This window comes from Enhydra lutris, unplaced genomic scaffold (assembly GCF_002288905.1).
Source record: "Enhydra lutris kenyoni isolate GAN:26980312 unplaced genomic scaffold, ASM228890v2 scaffoldscaffold99, whole genome shotgun sequence".
Lineage (NCBI taxonomy): Eukaryota > Metazoa > Chordata > Mammalia > Carnivora > Mustelidae > Enhydra > Enhydra lutris.
Window position 1 is genome coordinate 579557 of NW_019154183.1, and position 17081 is coordinate 596637.

Genomic DNA, 17081 nt, shown 5'->3' on the forward strand with positions numbered 1-17081 from the left:
TATTGTAAAGGAACATTCACTTGCGATTCTTTCTGTGCTGCTGTTTTCTACCTGCTACTTCCCATGGATCCTAGGACCCCATAATTCCAAGAAGATCTTGAAATCTTAAGACAGTGATAAAAGCTTCCTTTAATAAAAATATAACAATAATGTTTGTTCATTTTCTATGGCTGTCATAATCTGTGATTTCTGAGATGTACCTTTAATGTTCACGAACCATGGCAAAACAGTTACTTTAACATTAGAAATATGTTGAAAGTTAAAGGATTTACACTATTATTTAAACTCAGTTCTTTTGTTTTGTTTTGTTTTTTAAACTCAGTTCTTAATTAGAATTAATTACATTGTTCCTATTATCTTCTATAACCTCTTCTGAAAAGCAGAGAAGATGAACTGGTGTTTTACAAAACCTTAAAATGCTCAGAAACATCTAATCTTTTTATCGGAGAATCTATCACTACTATAATTTTCATCCTGTACAGGCTTTTCATTTCATACCAATTATTTACATTTAATTCAATTAAGTTTATGATCCTCTGCAAATTATGACAAACATAGACAGTACTTAGTATTTTTTAATAAAACCACGTAGCCTGCTCTTCAAAGAATTAACCGAAATTGTCAGTTTATGGAGCTGATGCATACAAAGCTATTTTCCTGGCTAGTACTGGATACTTGGGACAGTCAGTTCCCAAACATTTTAGCACACTGAGGTTACATAGGCGATTCTTTTAAGCGGCCTCTAATGTTTCCATAACCTGATAAAATGCTATTAATCTTTTGTGGCCACTTAAAAAAAAAGTACTTGGTGTGCTAAAAGCAAGTTCAAAAATTCAAAGCAATTTTATGTGAAGTAATATTATCCTTAGAGCAGCATAAATTAATTCTTCAATAAAAGTGTTGGTCAGTCCTGTGACGGAAATAAAACATAATTGTTTATGCTTTGTAAGTCTAAAAGTAAAAATCCCACTCACTGCTTATGTTTTTGTGATTTGCATTATCTGGTACAGTGACAGTCACACATTATCTTCTCCAATGTTTGATAGGATGACCTCAGGATGATCTCTCTAGGTCCCGCTGCTTGACTCTAAATTCTATTTAATAACAGTTCGTGAAATCAGCACATATCCTTAGCGCTCTCCCGTGGGTTGCAAGTGATCAAACAGACAAAACCATAATGACAGAGCAGTCAGATAGGTTTAACAGAAGGGGAATTCTTAAGACATGCTCGAATGACTGTTGAACTGCACACTGGGAAAGCCTTATCTTTTATTAAAATCATCACAAATACAAAAGTATCCCCCAAATAAGTATATGTATTGTATACGTATGTTCCCAAATTCTTGGAAAATTATCACAAATTTATTGGTTTTACATTTCCTTATATGGCATATCCCTAAAATATTAAATAGGACACAAATACCTATGCAATTTGTGGGTGAATAGCACCCTTTGCCTTTTTAGTTCCTGTGTTTTCATCCAGATGTTTATCTGTTTGTAAAGCATTTGCTAGTCAATGCTTCTTGGTCTAGGCTCCCTGGCCATGGGACTGCCTGGTTCTCTGTCACATAAAATTTGGTAGGTGTTAACATCTGTTCACATTTCAAGTGTATCTTGCCTTTTCTGTAGCAAGAGCCAGTCTGCGTATGTTGGATATACAACCGGCAGCGGCTTCCTGGAGGTCCTGGTCTGGCGACCCAACCATATCCAGCAGAAGCTGTGACATGTAAAAGAGGACAAAAAGGGAAACAAATATAAATTAATTAATTAAATTAACCTCAAGGCATAAAGTTAGGCTTTGAAAACAATTTTCAATATTAAATATCTTTTAAAAGTTACCAAAAGAGAAAAAGTACAAGAAATTCCTTTTAGGCAAATGCAAATATAAATGGTACTTAACCAGGTGCAGGGATTTCTCTTGAAACACTTACCTTTTTATTTTTTGGAGCTGAGCTAGACCTGTTTCTCCCTCTTTTTTATTTTTTTTAAAGATTTTATTTATTTATTTGACAGAGATCACAAGTAGGCAGAGAGAGAGAGGCAGGCAGAGAGAGAGGGGGAAGCAGGCTCCCCCCCACTGAGATGAGAGCCCGATGCAGGGCTTGATCCCAGGACCCCGGGATCATGACAGGAGCTGAAGGCAGAGGCTTAACCCACTGGGCCACCCAGGTGCCCCAGCACTTTTTTTTTTTTTTTTTTTTGGCCATCTAACTGCTTTGGATCCTGATTTGAAATTTCTCTTGCATTCATTTTTTCTGGCTTTTTTGCTTCCAGGCCAAGCCAACAGCATACCATGCCTAGACTATTAGGGTGCGCCCTTAGATTTAATTTCTCTGTATTCCAACCCACTTGATCATGTCACAACCTAATTATGTCAGTCCCCTAAATTCATTGATTCCCAGTGCTAAATAACTACAGCCCAGTCTGTTAACTTGTCCTTTAAAGGATATTTGTGCTCTGGCCTCAGTTTACCTTTCTAGCCATGCATCTTTCTCTTGCTGTATCCTATACTCCAAGGTCACACACTTCCTCATTTCTTTTGCCTTTGTTGATGCCATCCCTCTTCCTAAAAGTCTCTATCAGCCTCTTCTTTGACTTTCTAAGTTTTATCCATCTTTTACAACCCAGTTAACTTTTCCACAAAGCCTCTATTGATTTCCCTCAAATAAGATTGCTATTTCTCCCTCATCAGAACTCTCCCAGCAGTTTACTCAAATGCCTGTTACTATCCTTGTATCTTCCCTTTTATTCTTTTTAAGTTTTGTTCTTTATTTATTTAAGTAATCTCTACATCCAATGAGACTCAAACTCATGACTCTGAGATCAAGAGTTGCATACACTCTGCCACCTGAGCCAGCCAGGGCACCCCTATATCTTCCCTTTTAAACAGATATTTGGATTAATGTTTTCTGTCCTTTTGATTGTAAACTCTGAAATTTATAATACCATACTGTGCCTGATACACAGTGGATGCCGAATGTCATAAAAATGAATTAGAACTTTAAAAATCTATCACTTATGATTCTGATGAGTAGTTCTGACAAAGGATTTGAAAATTTAATTTGAGTTGTATATTTTCTACACAGTACCATTTGGGTACAAATGTTGATAGTGAAAGAAAAGAAGGATGACTCGACAAGCAAAGAGATATTGTAAAGAGAAATGTTGTGAAACCTCTTAAATATGGCGGGATTAGGGGTTGGACTTTCATTCTGTAGGTAATAAAAAGAAGTTATTTAAACACTTTAATCAGGAGAGTGGCATGGTCATGTTTGTATTTTAGAAAGATAACTTTCACAGCACCATGCAGAGTATGGATGTAGAGAAAAGAACTAAAGGATCCTGCAGTCCTTCAGGTCAGAGGTGATGAGGACTGTATACAGGAGGACCCAGGCATAGTGAAGCCAGAATGAATATGAAGGACATTTGGGGGTTAAACCATTCAACAAATGGCCCAAGGATACCTGGTTATCCAAATAGAAGAAAATAAAGATGGCAATCTCCCTTCATACATTAACATCATGTCCAGGTGGATTAATGGTTGAAATAAGAAAGGAAAAATATACAACATTTGGAAGGTTGTAGATAAGAAAACCCTGATAAAATTGAGTTACTGAAGGATGTCTGGCTTCTCAGGTCCTCGACCTCCTCATTGTCCATGATCTTCACCACCCGTCAGCACCCTACTTCTAGGGTCACAGCCTGGTCCTTATTTTTCATCACTCAAAGTCCCATCTCCAAACTCTCTGACCACTGTTTCTTCTGTGATTTAGTCATTGAATAGCTCCTACTTGTTTGTCTTCTTCATGATCTCCAGTCCACTGGCCTGTATATTTTTTTCTCTAAGCATCTCCTGTCTTCTCCTCAAGAACTGGTTTAGATTCCCCAGTCCATCTTTTCACTGGCATTCTCTTACCAGTGTCTTAACCTCCTCATGACATCCATCTGGCAAAACTGTAACTGTAACTGTGCATAAACCCAGCTCTGTCTTCCTCCCGTTCCTCCACCAATAACTGAGCCCTCCTGGAGGCAGGCAGATGAATACAATATAAATCCAACCTCTACTGGATTTTCATCACTGCTCGACAATTTCAATATGTCTCTCTCTAAGTACGTCACTTTCTTACCCTTGTCAAGGCCTATTTCAAGTCTTCTTCATTCTCCAATCTTCAACTCTTCCTTAAAGCTCCCATTCTCAACAGATAATGTGGAAGGGCTCCTTCATAAACTTGATAGAAGTCATCAGATAGGAATTACTCCAACCAAATCTGCAACACTACCTGCACCTTACCACACTTTTTTCTTCTTCCTTCCAGTCATAATGGATGTCTCTCTCCTACTACCCAAGGTCCACCACACCACTTGTGTTCTCTATCCAGTTTCCTTCTCTTTAGGATATTTTACAACCATGTACCAGTTCCTTCTTTCTTTATCTTTAACCTCTCTCTTCTACTGATTCCTTCCTGTCATCATTTAAACCATGTCCTTGTATCTTAACCTCCCCACCCCCCTGTTCCCACCACCACTGTGATTCCTTTTCCTCTCTTCATAGCAATATTTCTTTATTTTTAAAAAATTGTTATTAAGAGAGAAAGGGGGGGAGGAGCAGTGGGAAGAGGAGACAAAATCTTAAGCAGGCTGCATGCCCAGTGTGGAGTCCCATGCAGGCCTCCATCTCACCACCCTGAGAGAGTGACCTGAGCAGAAATCAAAAGTGGATGCTTAAGCAATTGAGCCACCTAGCCAGACTTCTTTAAAGTGTTTTCTGGACACTCTATCCAGTCACAAGTTCTATTTAGCTCACTCCAGGTTGGCTTTTGACTTCATCTCTCCACTGAAACAGCCCTCTCGAGGTCATCAAAAACTTTCATCTTGCCAAGAACAGTAGACATTTTTTACTCATCTTATTTGACTCCTTAACAATGTTTGATATAACTGATCATTTTCTCCTCTTTGAAATGGTCTATGCCATTGGTTTCTTATATCACACTGTCCTTATATCCATTTGTCCTCATCTTCTGACTCTTCAGGGATGGTTCTTTCTCCTCCTCCCCTCCATAAATTGTTAAGCTCCTTAGAACAAATTCCTCTTCTGTCTTCATTCTGTTTTCTCTCCCCAAAGGGTTTCTTTCACTACTTGCCTTCAAATATCATTTATATGGAGCCATCTTCTCAATTTATGTCTTCACCTCAGAACCTTCTTCTGGAGAGCACACCTCATATCCAGTGCTTCTTAGACATCTCCACTAGACAGCCTCAGAACTGTCTTGAATTTAATATGTTACAGGTGAAATTTCTTTTTTTTTTCCTATCTAAACCTGGGATTCCCCCCCCCACCAATATTCTCCTGTATCAGTGAAGATATCACCACTTAGTTGCTCAAGCCAGAAATCTCCTCACCTCACACTCACTCCCACCTCATCTCTTCTGCATTCCATCCAACAATTACCATATCTTTGCAATTCAACTGTCTACACTTACTCATTGTCACCACCCCTGTAAAGCCTACAGCAGACTCCCCACTGTCCTTGCACCCTCTCTTGCCTGGTCCCCAATCAATCATTCATACTGCATCCAGAGTAGTGTCCTAAATTGTGAAGTTCACCAACGAGTGGCGAAATTCTAGAGAAGCAAAGGGAATAAGACATGATCAGTTTTCTGAGATTCAAGAAAGGAAATACTCTTTTCTGAGTAAGGGAATGAGGGCTGTTTGGGGTAGCTCCTGCCTTGGGAGTTTTGCATTGTTAAAGTAATTTTAAAAGGAGGCCATTAGACAAGGTGGCTCTAAAGCTTTGATGGTTGATGTAAGCAAATCAAAATCTAACCCAGAGTCAACACACTTAAATCTAAGAAAATGAAACCTGAGGCCAATAAATTACAAATAGTCAACGAGCCTCTCCCATATAAGGCGACTGCTTACCTTACCTGCCAATCAAATAATTTCCTTGCTTTCCTTCTGTATCTTCTTTATTAAAAACCTTCCCCTAGCTCCTGGAGGTGGAGCACTCCTAACCATTTTCAGTTTGGTACTGCCTGGTTTGAAGCATGCCTCAGTTTACCTTTTAACAGCATTACTGAGTGTTTTGCTCAGTAACCGAAGTGTAAGATGGAGGAAATATGTTGTAGGATTGCCGTTCATTTGAATAGCCATGTAGTCTGAGCTGGGCTAGAAGGGAAGTACAAACAGAAGGCTACTGATAATCTGGGAGATCGTCTGGAAGAATTAGAAAGGGAGATCTCTGTGAAGTGAGAAAACAATGTTAGCGGAATTGAAGCTCAAGAAGAAGTTGAAAAATAGGACATTAAAGTCCGAGAATGGATTATCTGGAGTTTAAGATACAGATTTTATCTACAGATAAAGTTGTCTTGGTTATTGACAAGGTCCAGGATGTGACCATGGGAACATAGGTGAATATAAGATTCCTAGGCAATTTTATGCACACAAACATGCAGATGCATACCATCCTATGAACACATTTATTTAACTTATATTCTCATTCTCTCTTTCTCTGCAGAAAGAGCAAAAGTGGAAAAATAATGAGAAGGAAGAACAGAGTAGCCAGCTCTCCTTGGTTACTGTAACACGTGGCTTAGATGTCTCGGTATTGTAACTCACCCTTAAATCCCTTTTCTAGCTTGCAACTTTTAACTCTTGATCTATAATTCCATATTTTTATCAACTTATTTGCTTATACCTCATTGTACTGTCCTATAAAAGCCGCTAAAGCAGGTATGAAACTTAGACTATTTCTTCTAAATATATACTTAACATGGACTTTCACCCACCACTCTTTTTTCACACGCACACATTTTAGTTGTCTACCTCCCTCCTTATAACCTTCTGTCACTCTTGAGTATTGAGTATGTGCTATAAATGTGGAGATTTTGCTCCTTTGCATCATTACAAAATCAATAAAAAAGAGCAGTCCCACTCTTGACGCCAAGGGAGCCTGATATTAATACTTCTCCATTCTCAGATGGACCTCTTTTTTTCTTTCAATTCTGCTTTCCAAGCTTTAAATTGGTTCTTTAATCAAAATAAAACATTCCAATTTTTTAAGTAAATTACATAATCCCTTGAGGATTTTAAAAGAAATTATTAATAATTTCCCTTTACGTAATGTATTTTCTTCCTTCCCCCAAGTATATGATGATTCAAAAGAATTCGTAAGTTCCCTCATTGATTCTATTGTTTTATAAATAGAGCATTAAACTCTTCCAACAGCCTGAGTCACTTTAATAGACAATATTTACCACTATATTTTGTATTATAGACATGTCATTATAAGGAGTAATGTGCAGGTTACCTGTATGCTTTTCTGGGCCCTGGATGAGGGAAGGCCCGAGGCTACATGAAAAGCTTGATTTCCACAAGCAAATGGGATGTATTGGTTTTCTAATGTTTGAGTTCTCTGTATACGTTGTTCAGCAAGTTGGAGGAACATAGATTGCCAGTTCCAACAAGTCCAGCTAATGTCTATCCCACAAGGCCAGCCTGCCTTGCTTTGGCACTGGTCCTTGGTCTCTCCTCCAGTAGATTCTGTTGCTGGTTATTTTTTAAATCTATCAAGAGGTGAAATAGAATTCTAGCTGCGAACCCAGGCTATCTGAGCAGGGAACTAGACCTTTGCCTTATGCAGTTCAGCTGCTTTCTAGGAAAGGCAAACAGTAGTCAAGGAGCTGGGTTTTGAGGTCATAGCTCCTTGGATTTCTATCCTGACACTTCTACTCACTGAACCTCTAAACCCGATCTTCTTCTAAGTTTAAGAGGATTACCTGCCTCTGAGGCTTCTTGTGAAGATGAGTGAGATTGTAGTAGAGACCGTGAAAAAAATGTGTGAACACCTATATTCATTGCTTCTTCCTGTCTTTACATCCTTTGATCTTCCCCTGCTCTCCGCTTCCCATTTTGTCTGACTGTTCCCTGAACCTTGTTTGGATCCGACCATGCAGGGTGAGAGAGGAAAAACTGCAGAAGCACAGGCAGGGAGAATTCACACCAGAAAGGTGGAGGATTCCTTGTAGGAGAGAAAGAAACAACACGTAGGGAAGGAAAGGAGGAAGGTGGAGAGAGGGAAGAGCTTCCACCCTGTTTTGACTAAAGTTTGGAAAAGTTGGAATGGGGTGGGGGCTTATTTTAGGAGCAAGTTTAGGGTGAGACAGATGTACTGAGTATAAAAAAAGATAAGAGGATTTTAAAGAAGTTTAACAGTGAACGATTGTGCTGTTTTCAAGAAAGAGTGCAACTAGGATTAAAATTACTTTCAACTGCTCTTTGGTTGCCAGGCTTTTGTGTCTCACTGCATTTCCATGTCAGGACTAGACCACGAGGCCGCTTGGCTTCTTATGGGTTATGCAGTTGAATCACAAAAACCCATGCTCGGTACAAAGTGAGAGCTCCCTAAGTGGTATTCATTATCATGGTGATTATTTCATCAGTTCTAAAGTCTGGTTCTGGCTTCTATTCCCTGGAGCCTAGCCCTGGTTAGTTTGGGAGGAATGAGGAAGCAGGAATTTTGGCCCTAAGGTCAGGCTAGCCCTGTCAGCATTTGCTGCAGTCCCCACCTCATTTCCTGTAGAGCCCTATGGGCACCAATGGCCCAGGCTTCACCTGGCATCAGCCATTGCCACCATGCCTCACATGGTTCCCTGGGAAAGCAGCCCTTTGGCCTGATACCTGCCCAAACCGGACCTGCATTTTGCCCATTATCCCTCAGATCTTGTTTTTGCTCTGTGGTTCCCCCTCCTCTGGCTTTCCAAGTCAGTTGCCTTTATTCCCAAACCCTTGATGCCAGTTATATAATTTTATATTACATAAACTAATGAACTGTGAGTGTGAAATGTACCAGTCATAACGTTGGGCAGGCTGTTGGCATCTCGGTGTTTCACAGTGAGCCTGTAGCATGTTGGCTCTGCCGGGAGTCAGCAAGATAAATGTTGCAAGAGGACAGGATCTCTTTTGCATTCACATGCTTTACGTTAGAATAGAATGTTAAATCAATGCAGGACCCTTCTTATGACTCTACTCTATAAATGACTTTTTCTAGGACCTGAGAAACTTCTAGCCCTGAACGCAAGAAGAGGACTACCAAACTTTGGGGAATTAATTTAGCCTCAGTTTCTTGCATGAACCATGAGGCTTCATTCTGCATCACATATAGTGGTTAGTAAATGTTTAATCTAAAAGCTCAACTAGTAGAACCCAGCAGTCCAGTATCTTAAAGGCCTAAAGTAGAGGCAAAGGTGAAATTAAAAATAAATAAAAGGAGAAAAGGATGTCTTAGAACAGTACTTGTGGTAGGCAGTGAGAGTTGCTTCTTTTAACGTACCTGGAGTGATTCCCTGGCATCAGGCCTGTGAGTTACCTAACACACTCGTACCATGTGAAATGATTTTATTAGCTACCAAGCCCACTAGGGGCCAGGCGCTGTAATTTATTTATCACTAGTTAATTTATCCTGCTCTACCCATTTTCCTTAGCCAGGAACATTCTCAATCAAGGGTATAGTGTTGGAAGTGTAGAATTTTCTGTGCGCTCAGGGTATGAATGGCTTGATATTTGAGAAGCACTCCTAGACTCTCTTTTGGTGATGTTGCTTTCTGAATTTATTGGTTTTCCTGCATTTTATTTACAGCTGTCAGTGAATGTTACTCATTGCTTTGTTAATACACCCAGAGGCTGTGTTGATAATGCTGCTTTACAAATTGAAAAAGGATGTGCTACTTGGCCAAACCACTATCTGAACAACATGTACTATATATGTGTCTTGGTTTTGAATCGGACTCAGGATTACATGCTTTTGTTTTTCTTAAGAGCATAGTAAGTAAACCAAGGCACTCAGAGGAGTGTTTTAAAATGAATAGAAATATCCACATAATAGACACTTGGTGCAAAATTCTGCATTTGAGGGGCAGCTAACAGAAAGTAAAGAGCAGCATATGTTTTCCAAGCACTAACACATGGGGCAAGGTGAGGGCAGTTTGTAATACTTTGCAATAATTACAGAAAGGGGGTACTTTTCTTGGGAAGGTGAGATGCAAATTGGGTAGAAATAATCTGTAGACATTTTCCAACTATAAAAGGATTTTTCATATTACAAGGGGGAAAAACACCTCAGGTTTACCTTTTTGAAGTGTTTGTTCCTTTCAAAAACTTTCCTCTTTTTAATCTTTCCCTCCCCCAAACATACCCAAAGACCTTAAATTTATTGGGAGTTTCATACATACACTGAAGGAAAACTAGCCCCCTTGCTTTCAAAGTTAATTGCATAGAGCACTTTAAAACATCATTCAAACACATTACTTTTTATAACGTTGGCGTGAACGAGGACAAGGGGAGGGGCACAAAGCGTGGATCAGGCTAACACGAATACTTCCTCCAGAGTCAAAGGCTTTGATCTCGAGGCACATGCCCTGACGACGCAGCTGTGACCTACGTTTCACATCCCTGGGAAGGTGAGATAAAGGTAGCATGGGGATTGGTGTCTGCATTCAATTTTTACTTTTATATCTAATAGTTCATGATTTTATATAATATTTCAGTTGTATGAAAAATATGTACCCATTTGAGTGATAACAGATTTTCTTGTGGTTTGACTCAACATTGTTTGGGTGAACACAGACTGGAAATATGAATTTTAATTAGAGCCGGATGAGTTCGGAAATACCTGAATGCACACCAAGCTTAGCAGGTTTTCCAGAAAGATCTTGAGTTCCCAGAGCTCATTTGAACTGTGAACCGTTTTGCTGTTTTCCAGTTCACGAGGCACTGCGGTGTGGTTGTAGCACTAACGTGCAGCCCAGCAACAATTCGCACTGTGTCTGCCCTGCACAGTGGCTTCCCGGCTCTCCAGGTTGGCTGAGGCTCCACCGCGGTTTCTCTCACAGCCCGCCTTTGAGCCCTGGTAATTCATTTCATATGACAGCTCACCAGATCCATGGGCCTCAAAACATATTTTACATTTGCTGGTTGGGGCAAAACCTTTGATTCTGTTTGGTCAGTGAAGTGAATCAAGGGGCTTGCCTTTTAGTGGCGTCTGCCCACCTCCCGGTGACAGGAGCGTGTGCCCTATTTACACGATCTGAGGTTCACGTCCGCAAAGCTTGAAAGCGCGGTCCACTTGTTTGATCTGGTGGTGCCTCTGTGCAGATGTACGTTTACACTTGAGTAGGTTGGCCCTCGGGTTTTTCTTCCACGCTGTTTTTCCATGAGCCTTCCAGTAAAGAGCTCTTGGGCCCGGATGTACGCACGCACACGCACGCACCTACGCACGCGCATGCGCAGATACGAGTGCCGGACCTAGAGTACTGGGAAGTAGTAAGAGGGTATATAATAAAGAGAATCCTAACCACCGTCTAAAGAATTCTAGAAATGTACAATGCCTTGATGACTGGCAGCATCAGGAGATTGCGGGACCCTGCGCTCTTCGTCGGAGGAAAAGGAAATGGTAAATCTTCACGTGCCCTCCATGGAAGTTCATGGTGTCCTTTGGAATGGCTTCGAGTTGCTCTTCAATTTTTTTCCCTATTAATTATGAAGAATATTTGTGTATATGGGAGTTTCATGGCTAAGAATGTTAAAGAAATGATAGGCTAGGAATGGATAAAAAGATTTGTGAGGATAGGTTTGTTTAGGATTGCATTTTGCTATTGGGTAGATCGAAGTGACAATTCTCTGGAAGTAAAAAAAAAAAAAAAGTATGTTCTCATAGATTATGGAGTGTAGTGACTGTGAGTTCATGCTTTGAGTTCACTCTTTGAGTTCATAGTCTGGGTCTGAATCCTGGCTTCTTCTAACCGTGTATGATGTGTGGTGACTCTCTCCCTGATCCTCCGTTTTCTTATCAGTAAAATTAGGATTGCCCATAGTACCTTTCTTAACAGGATAGATGTGGGGATTAAATGAAAGAGTAAATGTAAAATGATTGTTCCACATGCTCATGCATGATGATTGTTGTAGTTACCACCGTTGGTATTATTATCTGGTATTGGATGTTGTTGTAGGGTAGGGAGAATAAAATAAAATTATTATTATTATTTTTCTGTCAGCTCACTTTGTCAGCTTGAGTTCCAATCAGATCGACTCAAATAAGCAATATTGGTCTAGTTATATTGAGAATAATTTAAGAGGGGCTTGTCACATCCTGTGAAGTGAAAAAAACATAAGGGAAGAAAGTGCCATTAACACAACTCTGTATTCATGGTAATAGATTGATCAGTTCCTCAAATTACAGTTCCCTCCTGCTTCAGTCTCTAGTAGAAGGACATTAGCCCCGATGGGTAAATAAAGGCATGAAGTAGCTATTAATAAAGTTGAGATAAAAGCATTAGATATGGAATATGTTTCCAAGGGGGAAGAAGTTGGATGAATAGGGAAGTGGTTAGAATTCTAAATATTCACAAAAAGGTAAGGCTAAACTATATTATTTACTAATTTATATTATAGAGAACCAGAGTTCACTCACACCTACTTTGCTATTAGACTAATTGAATAAAACTACTCTACCTTCCTCTTGGAAAAGATTATCCTATAAACTCATTTATGAGTCTGATCAGAATGCGGATGCTTTTTTGGTCAGGTTTTCTGCTTATTCCTGTTGGGCTGGAAAATGTTGAAGTTAGAAAATTCAGTCTAAGCAAAGGAACATGGAGAAGACCATACAGAAGAAATACACTGATAATATTTTAAATGATTAATATTAATCTCTTCCCCTGCCTGACTTTTCCAAGACCTGATAAGAAAACTCTTTGCACTCAGGTTGTGCCTGCTTTCAGAGGAAGACAGTAAGTTGAGAAAAGATGGAGTATATGATAAGGGCCAAGGGGAATGTACATAGGGAAGCCACCTGTGATAATCCCATGTTTATTATTATCTATAATATTATACATAAAGGAGGCAAAGTTATATCTGTAAGAATCTCAGAGCAAGGGTTGGCTCACAATAACTGCTATTTGTTAGCCATTATTATTCCAATAGAAAACGTACTACAAGCACTGTCCACTTGTCTTGATGCTTATAGCAAGTGGCACGTGACAGAACATGTCCAGCACTGTATTGGCTGGCATGATGTCCTCTCATGAAGAGGTCAGGTTGTTGCTACCCATGGAGGCTGAGAGTCATGTGGGTGGCACCTCTATAAGGAATGGCAAGAGGCCCACAGGGGAAGGTCAGCAGGGCAGTCTCTCTGAGTCCCTACCAAATTCTGCTTCAGTGATAGGTTCTAAGAGTCCCTTCTGGATAAAGGAGAGACAGGGCTTACAGCAGTTGGGACCCCTGGCAGGTTGTAATATGGACAGGTTACTATAGGTCCCATGGAAACATAGTAGAAGGAATAGACACTATATTTTCTGCCTTGGGTTTCACTATGGCTTTCTTCTGGTTTTTGTAGTAGGTCAAAGAACTTTTGTGTGGTAAAATGATCTAGGAAACAAAGCAGTCGGGAACTTCATCAATATGTGGTCAAGATAAAATCAAGTATGAGTTAAAATAACTCAACATTCTCTTTGAAGATTTAATGATATTGGCATAGTCACATCCCCCCGTAGCTTCTTGAAAAACGTGCAAAAAAGGTAAACTTCTTAAGATTCACATGTCTTTTCTCTTACTGGATTAAGAGTTAATCTAAATACAGAATTCTAGGTTAGAAGTAATTTTTGAAGAATTAGAAGAGTTTTGAAGGCATTGCTCCATTTTCTTCTTGCTTTCAGTGTTACTGTTGAGGAGGCCAAAGTGTTCCTGAGTTTTGGTTTCTCTCGCTCACTTTATCTTCTTTTTCTCTCCTTTCTCTTCTGAAGATTATAGAATCTTTTTATGATTATTATACTTAATGTCCTAAAATTTTACAGTGCTATCTCTTGTGATAGGTCTGCTTTTATCCATTGTATACAGAACACCTGTTGTGCGGTTTCAGTCTGGTAATTCATGCACTTCAATTCTGGGAAATTCTCTCAAATTATTTCATTTCATTTCCTCCTCTCCATTTTCTCAGTTACTCTTTGTGGAACTAATATTCTGAAGTTAGATCTCTTACACTGGTTCTCTCATTTTTATCTTTCCTTTCCTATTTCCATCTCTTTACCTTTTTTCTCAACTTTCTGAAAGATTTTTTTTTTTAATTTTTATTTAAATTCTAGTTAGTTAACATACAGTGCAATATTGGTTTCTGGAGTAGAATTCAGCAATTCATCACTTACATACAACACCCAGTGCTCATCATAACAAGTACCCTCCTTAATTCCCATCACCCATCTAGCCCATTGCCCACCCACTTCCCTCCATCAATCCTCAGTTTGTTCTCTATGGTTGAGTTTCTTATGGTTTGTTTCCTTCTCTATTTTCCCATATAGTCATATATTCATCTGTTTTGTTTCTTAAATTCCACATATGAGTGAAATCATATGGTATTTGTCTTTCTCTGACTGTCTTTCACTTAGCATAATACATTAGCTCTATCCACATCATTACAGATGGCAAGATTTCATTCTTTTTGATGGCTGAGTAATATTCCATTGTATATATATACCCCATCTCTTCTTTATCCATTCATCAGTTGATGGACATTTGGGCTCTTCCATAGTTTGGCTATTGTTGAAAATGTTGTTATAAACATTGGGGTGCACACACCCCTTTGAATCTGTATTTTTTATATCCTTTAGATAAATACCTAGTAGTGCAATTGCTGGGTCATAGGGTAGTTCTATTTTTAATTTCTTGAGGAACATCCATACTATTTTCCAGAGTGGCTGCACCAGTTCGCATTCCCACCAACAGTGTAAGAGGGTTCCCCTTTCTCCAACCTTGTTGTTCCCTTGTTGTTAATTAAAATGAGGCATTATCTCATCATGGTTTTGATTAGTATTTCCCTGATGATGAGTGATGTTGAGCATCTTTTCACGTGTGTGTTAGCCCTCTGGATGTCTTTGGAAAATGTCTATTTATGTCTTCTGCCCATTTCTTAACTGGATTATTTGTTTTTTGGGTGTTGAGTTTGATAAGTTCTTTATAGATTTTGGATACTAACCCTTTATCCAATATGTCATTTGCAAATATCTTCTCCCATTCTGTAGGCTGCCTTTTAGTTTTGTTGATTGTTTCCTTCACCATGCAGAAGCTTCTTATCTTGATGAAGTCCCAAGAGTTCATTTTTCCTTTTGTTTCCCGTGTCTCTGGTGACATGTCTAGTAAGAAGTTGCTACGGCCAGTGGCAGAGAGGTTGCTGCCTGTGTTCTCCTCTAGAATTTTGATGGTTTCTGGTCTCACATTTAGGTCTTCTTTCCATTTTGAATCTATTTTTGTGTGTGGTGTAAGAAAGTGGTTCAGTTTAATTCTTCTGTATGTTGCTCTCGAGTTTCCCAACACCATGTGTTGAAGAAACTGTCTTTTTTCCATTGCATATTCTTTCCTGCTTTATTGAAGATTAGTTGACCATAGAGTTGTGGGTCCATTTCTGGGTTTTCTATTCTGTTCCATTGAACTATGTGTCTGTTTTTGTGCCAGTACCATACTGTCTTGATGACTACAGCTTTGTAATATAGTTTAAAATTCATAATTGTGATGCATCCAGCTTTGCTTTGCTTTTTCAGGATTGCTTTGGGTATTCAGGGTCTTTTGTAGTTCCCTGAAAATTTTAAGATGGCTTGTTCTAGCTCTGTGAAAAATGCTGATGGTACTCAGAAAGGGATTGCATTAGATGTGTAGATTGCTTTGGGTAGTACAGACATTTTAACAATGTTTGTTCTTCCAATCCATGAGCATGGAATGTTTTTCCATTTCTTTGGTCTTCTTCAAATTCTTTCATTCATTTCATCATTCTTTCAAGTGTTCTATAGTTTTCAGAGTACAGATCTTTTACCTCTTTGGTTAGGTTCATTCCTGGTTAACTTATGGTTTTTGGTATAATTGTCAATGGGATCAATTCCTTGATTTCTTTTTCTGCTGCTTCATTACTGGTGTATAGAAATGCAACAGATTGAGGGGGAGGAGTCAAGATGGCGGAGAAGTAGCAGGCTGAGACTACTTCAGGTAGCGGGAGATCAGCTAGATAGCTTATCTAAAGATTGCAAACATCCACAAATACAACGGGAGATCGAAGAGAAGAAGAAAAGCAATTCTAGAAACAGAAAATCAACCACTTTCTGAAAGGTAGCACTGGCAGAGAAGTGAATCCAAAGCGACGGGAAGATAGACCGTGGGGGGAGGGGCTGGCTCCTGGCAAGTGGCGGAGGAACAGAACACAAAATCAGGACTTTTAAAAGTCTGTTCCACTGAGGGACATTGCTCCAGAGGCTTAACCGGGGTGAAGCCCATGTGGGGTCAGCATGGCCTCAGGTCCTGCAGGGTCACAGAAGGACTGGGGGTGTCTGAATGTCGCAGAGCTTGCAGGTATTAGAACGGGGAAGCCGACTACAGAGACAGAGCCGAGGAGTGAGCTCTCAGCTCAGGGTTACCTTGAACCGGTCACAAGCTCGGTCAGCTTGGAGCGTGGCCGGAGGCCAGGGTGACGGGAGTAATTGGGCGCTGTTCTCTCAGGGCGCACTGAGGAGTGGGGCCCAGAGCTCTCGGCTCCTCCGGGCCGGAGACTGGGAGGCCGCCATCTTCATTCCCGTCCTCCGGAACTCTACGGAAAGCGCTCAGGGAACAAAAGCTCCCGAAAGCGAATCCGAGCGGATTACTCAGCCCGGCCCCTGGTAAGGGTGGTGCAATTCCACCTGGGGCAAAGACACTTGAGAATCACTACAACAGGCCCCTCCCCCAGAAGATCAACAAGAAATTCAGCCAGAACCAAGTTCACCTACCAAGGAGTGTAGTTTCAATACCAAGGAGAGCAGCGGCATTCCAGAGGAGGAGAAAGCAAAGCACGGAACTCATGGCTTTCTCCCCATGTTTCTTTAGCCTTGCAGTTAATTTAATTTTTTTTTTCTGTTTTTTCAATTTTTTTTCTTCTTCTGCTAAATTTTTTAAAACTTTTACCCTTTTCTTTTTTAACATTGTTTAACTAGTTTATCTAATATATATATATATATTTTCTTTTCTTTTTTATATTTTTTCTTTATTCGTTTTCTTTTTTTTTTTTTTTTTTTTT

General features: G+C 39.8%; 1 protein-coding gene across 3 annotated transcripts in view; it reads right to left on the minus strand.

Annotated features, from left to right (window-relative positions):
• Positions 1-1603: 1603 nt before the first annotated feature.
• The window catches only part of LOC111139314 (armadillo repeat containing 4), a 196827-nt gene continuing 181349 nt past the window's right edge, over positions 1604-17081 (minus strand). For 2 of the 3 annotated variants that reach the window (XM_022491574.1, XM_022491575.1), the window contains one exon: positions 1604-1717. In XM_022491574.1, the coding sequence (XP_022347282.1) occupies positions 1604-1717 (114 nt within the window). Of the gene's footprint in view, positions 1720-3178; positions 3213-17081 lie in introns of all 3 variants that reach the window. The other variant, XM_022491573.1, reaches the window with a different exon arrangement.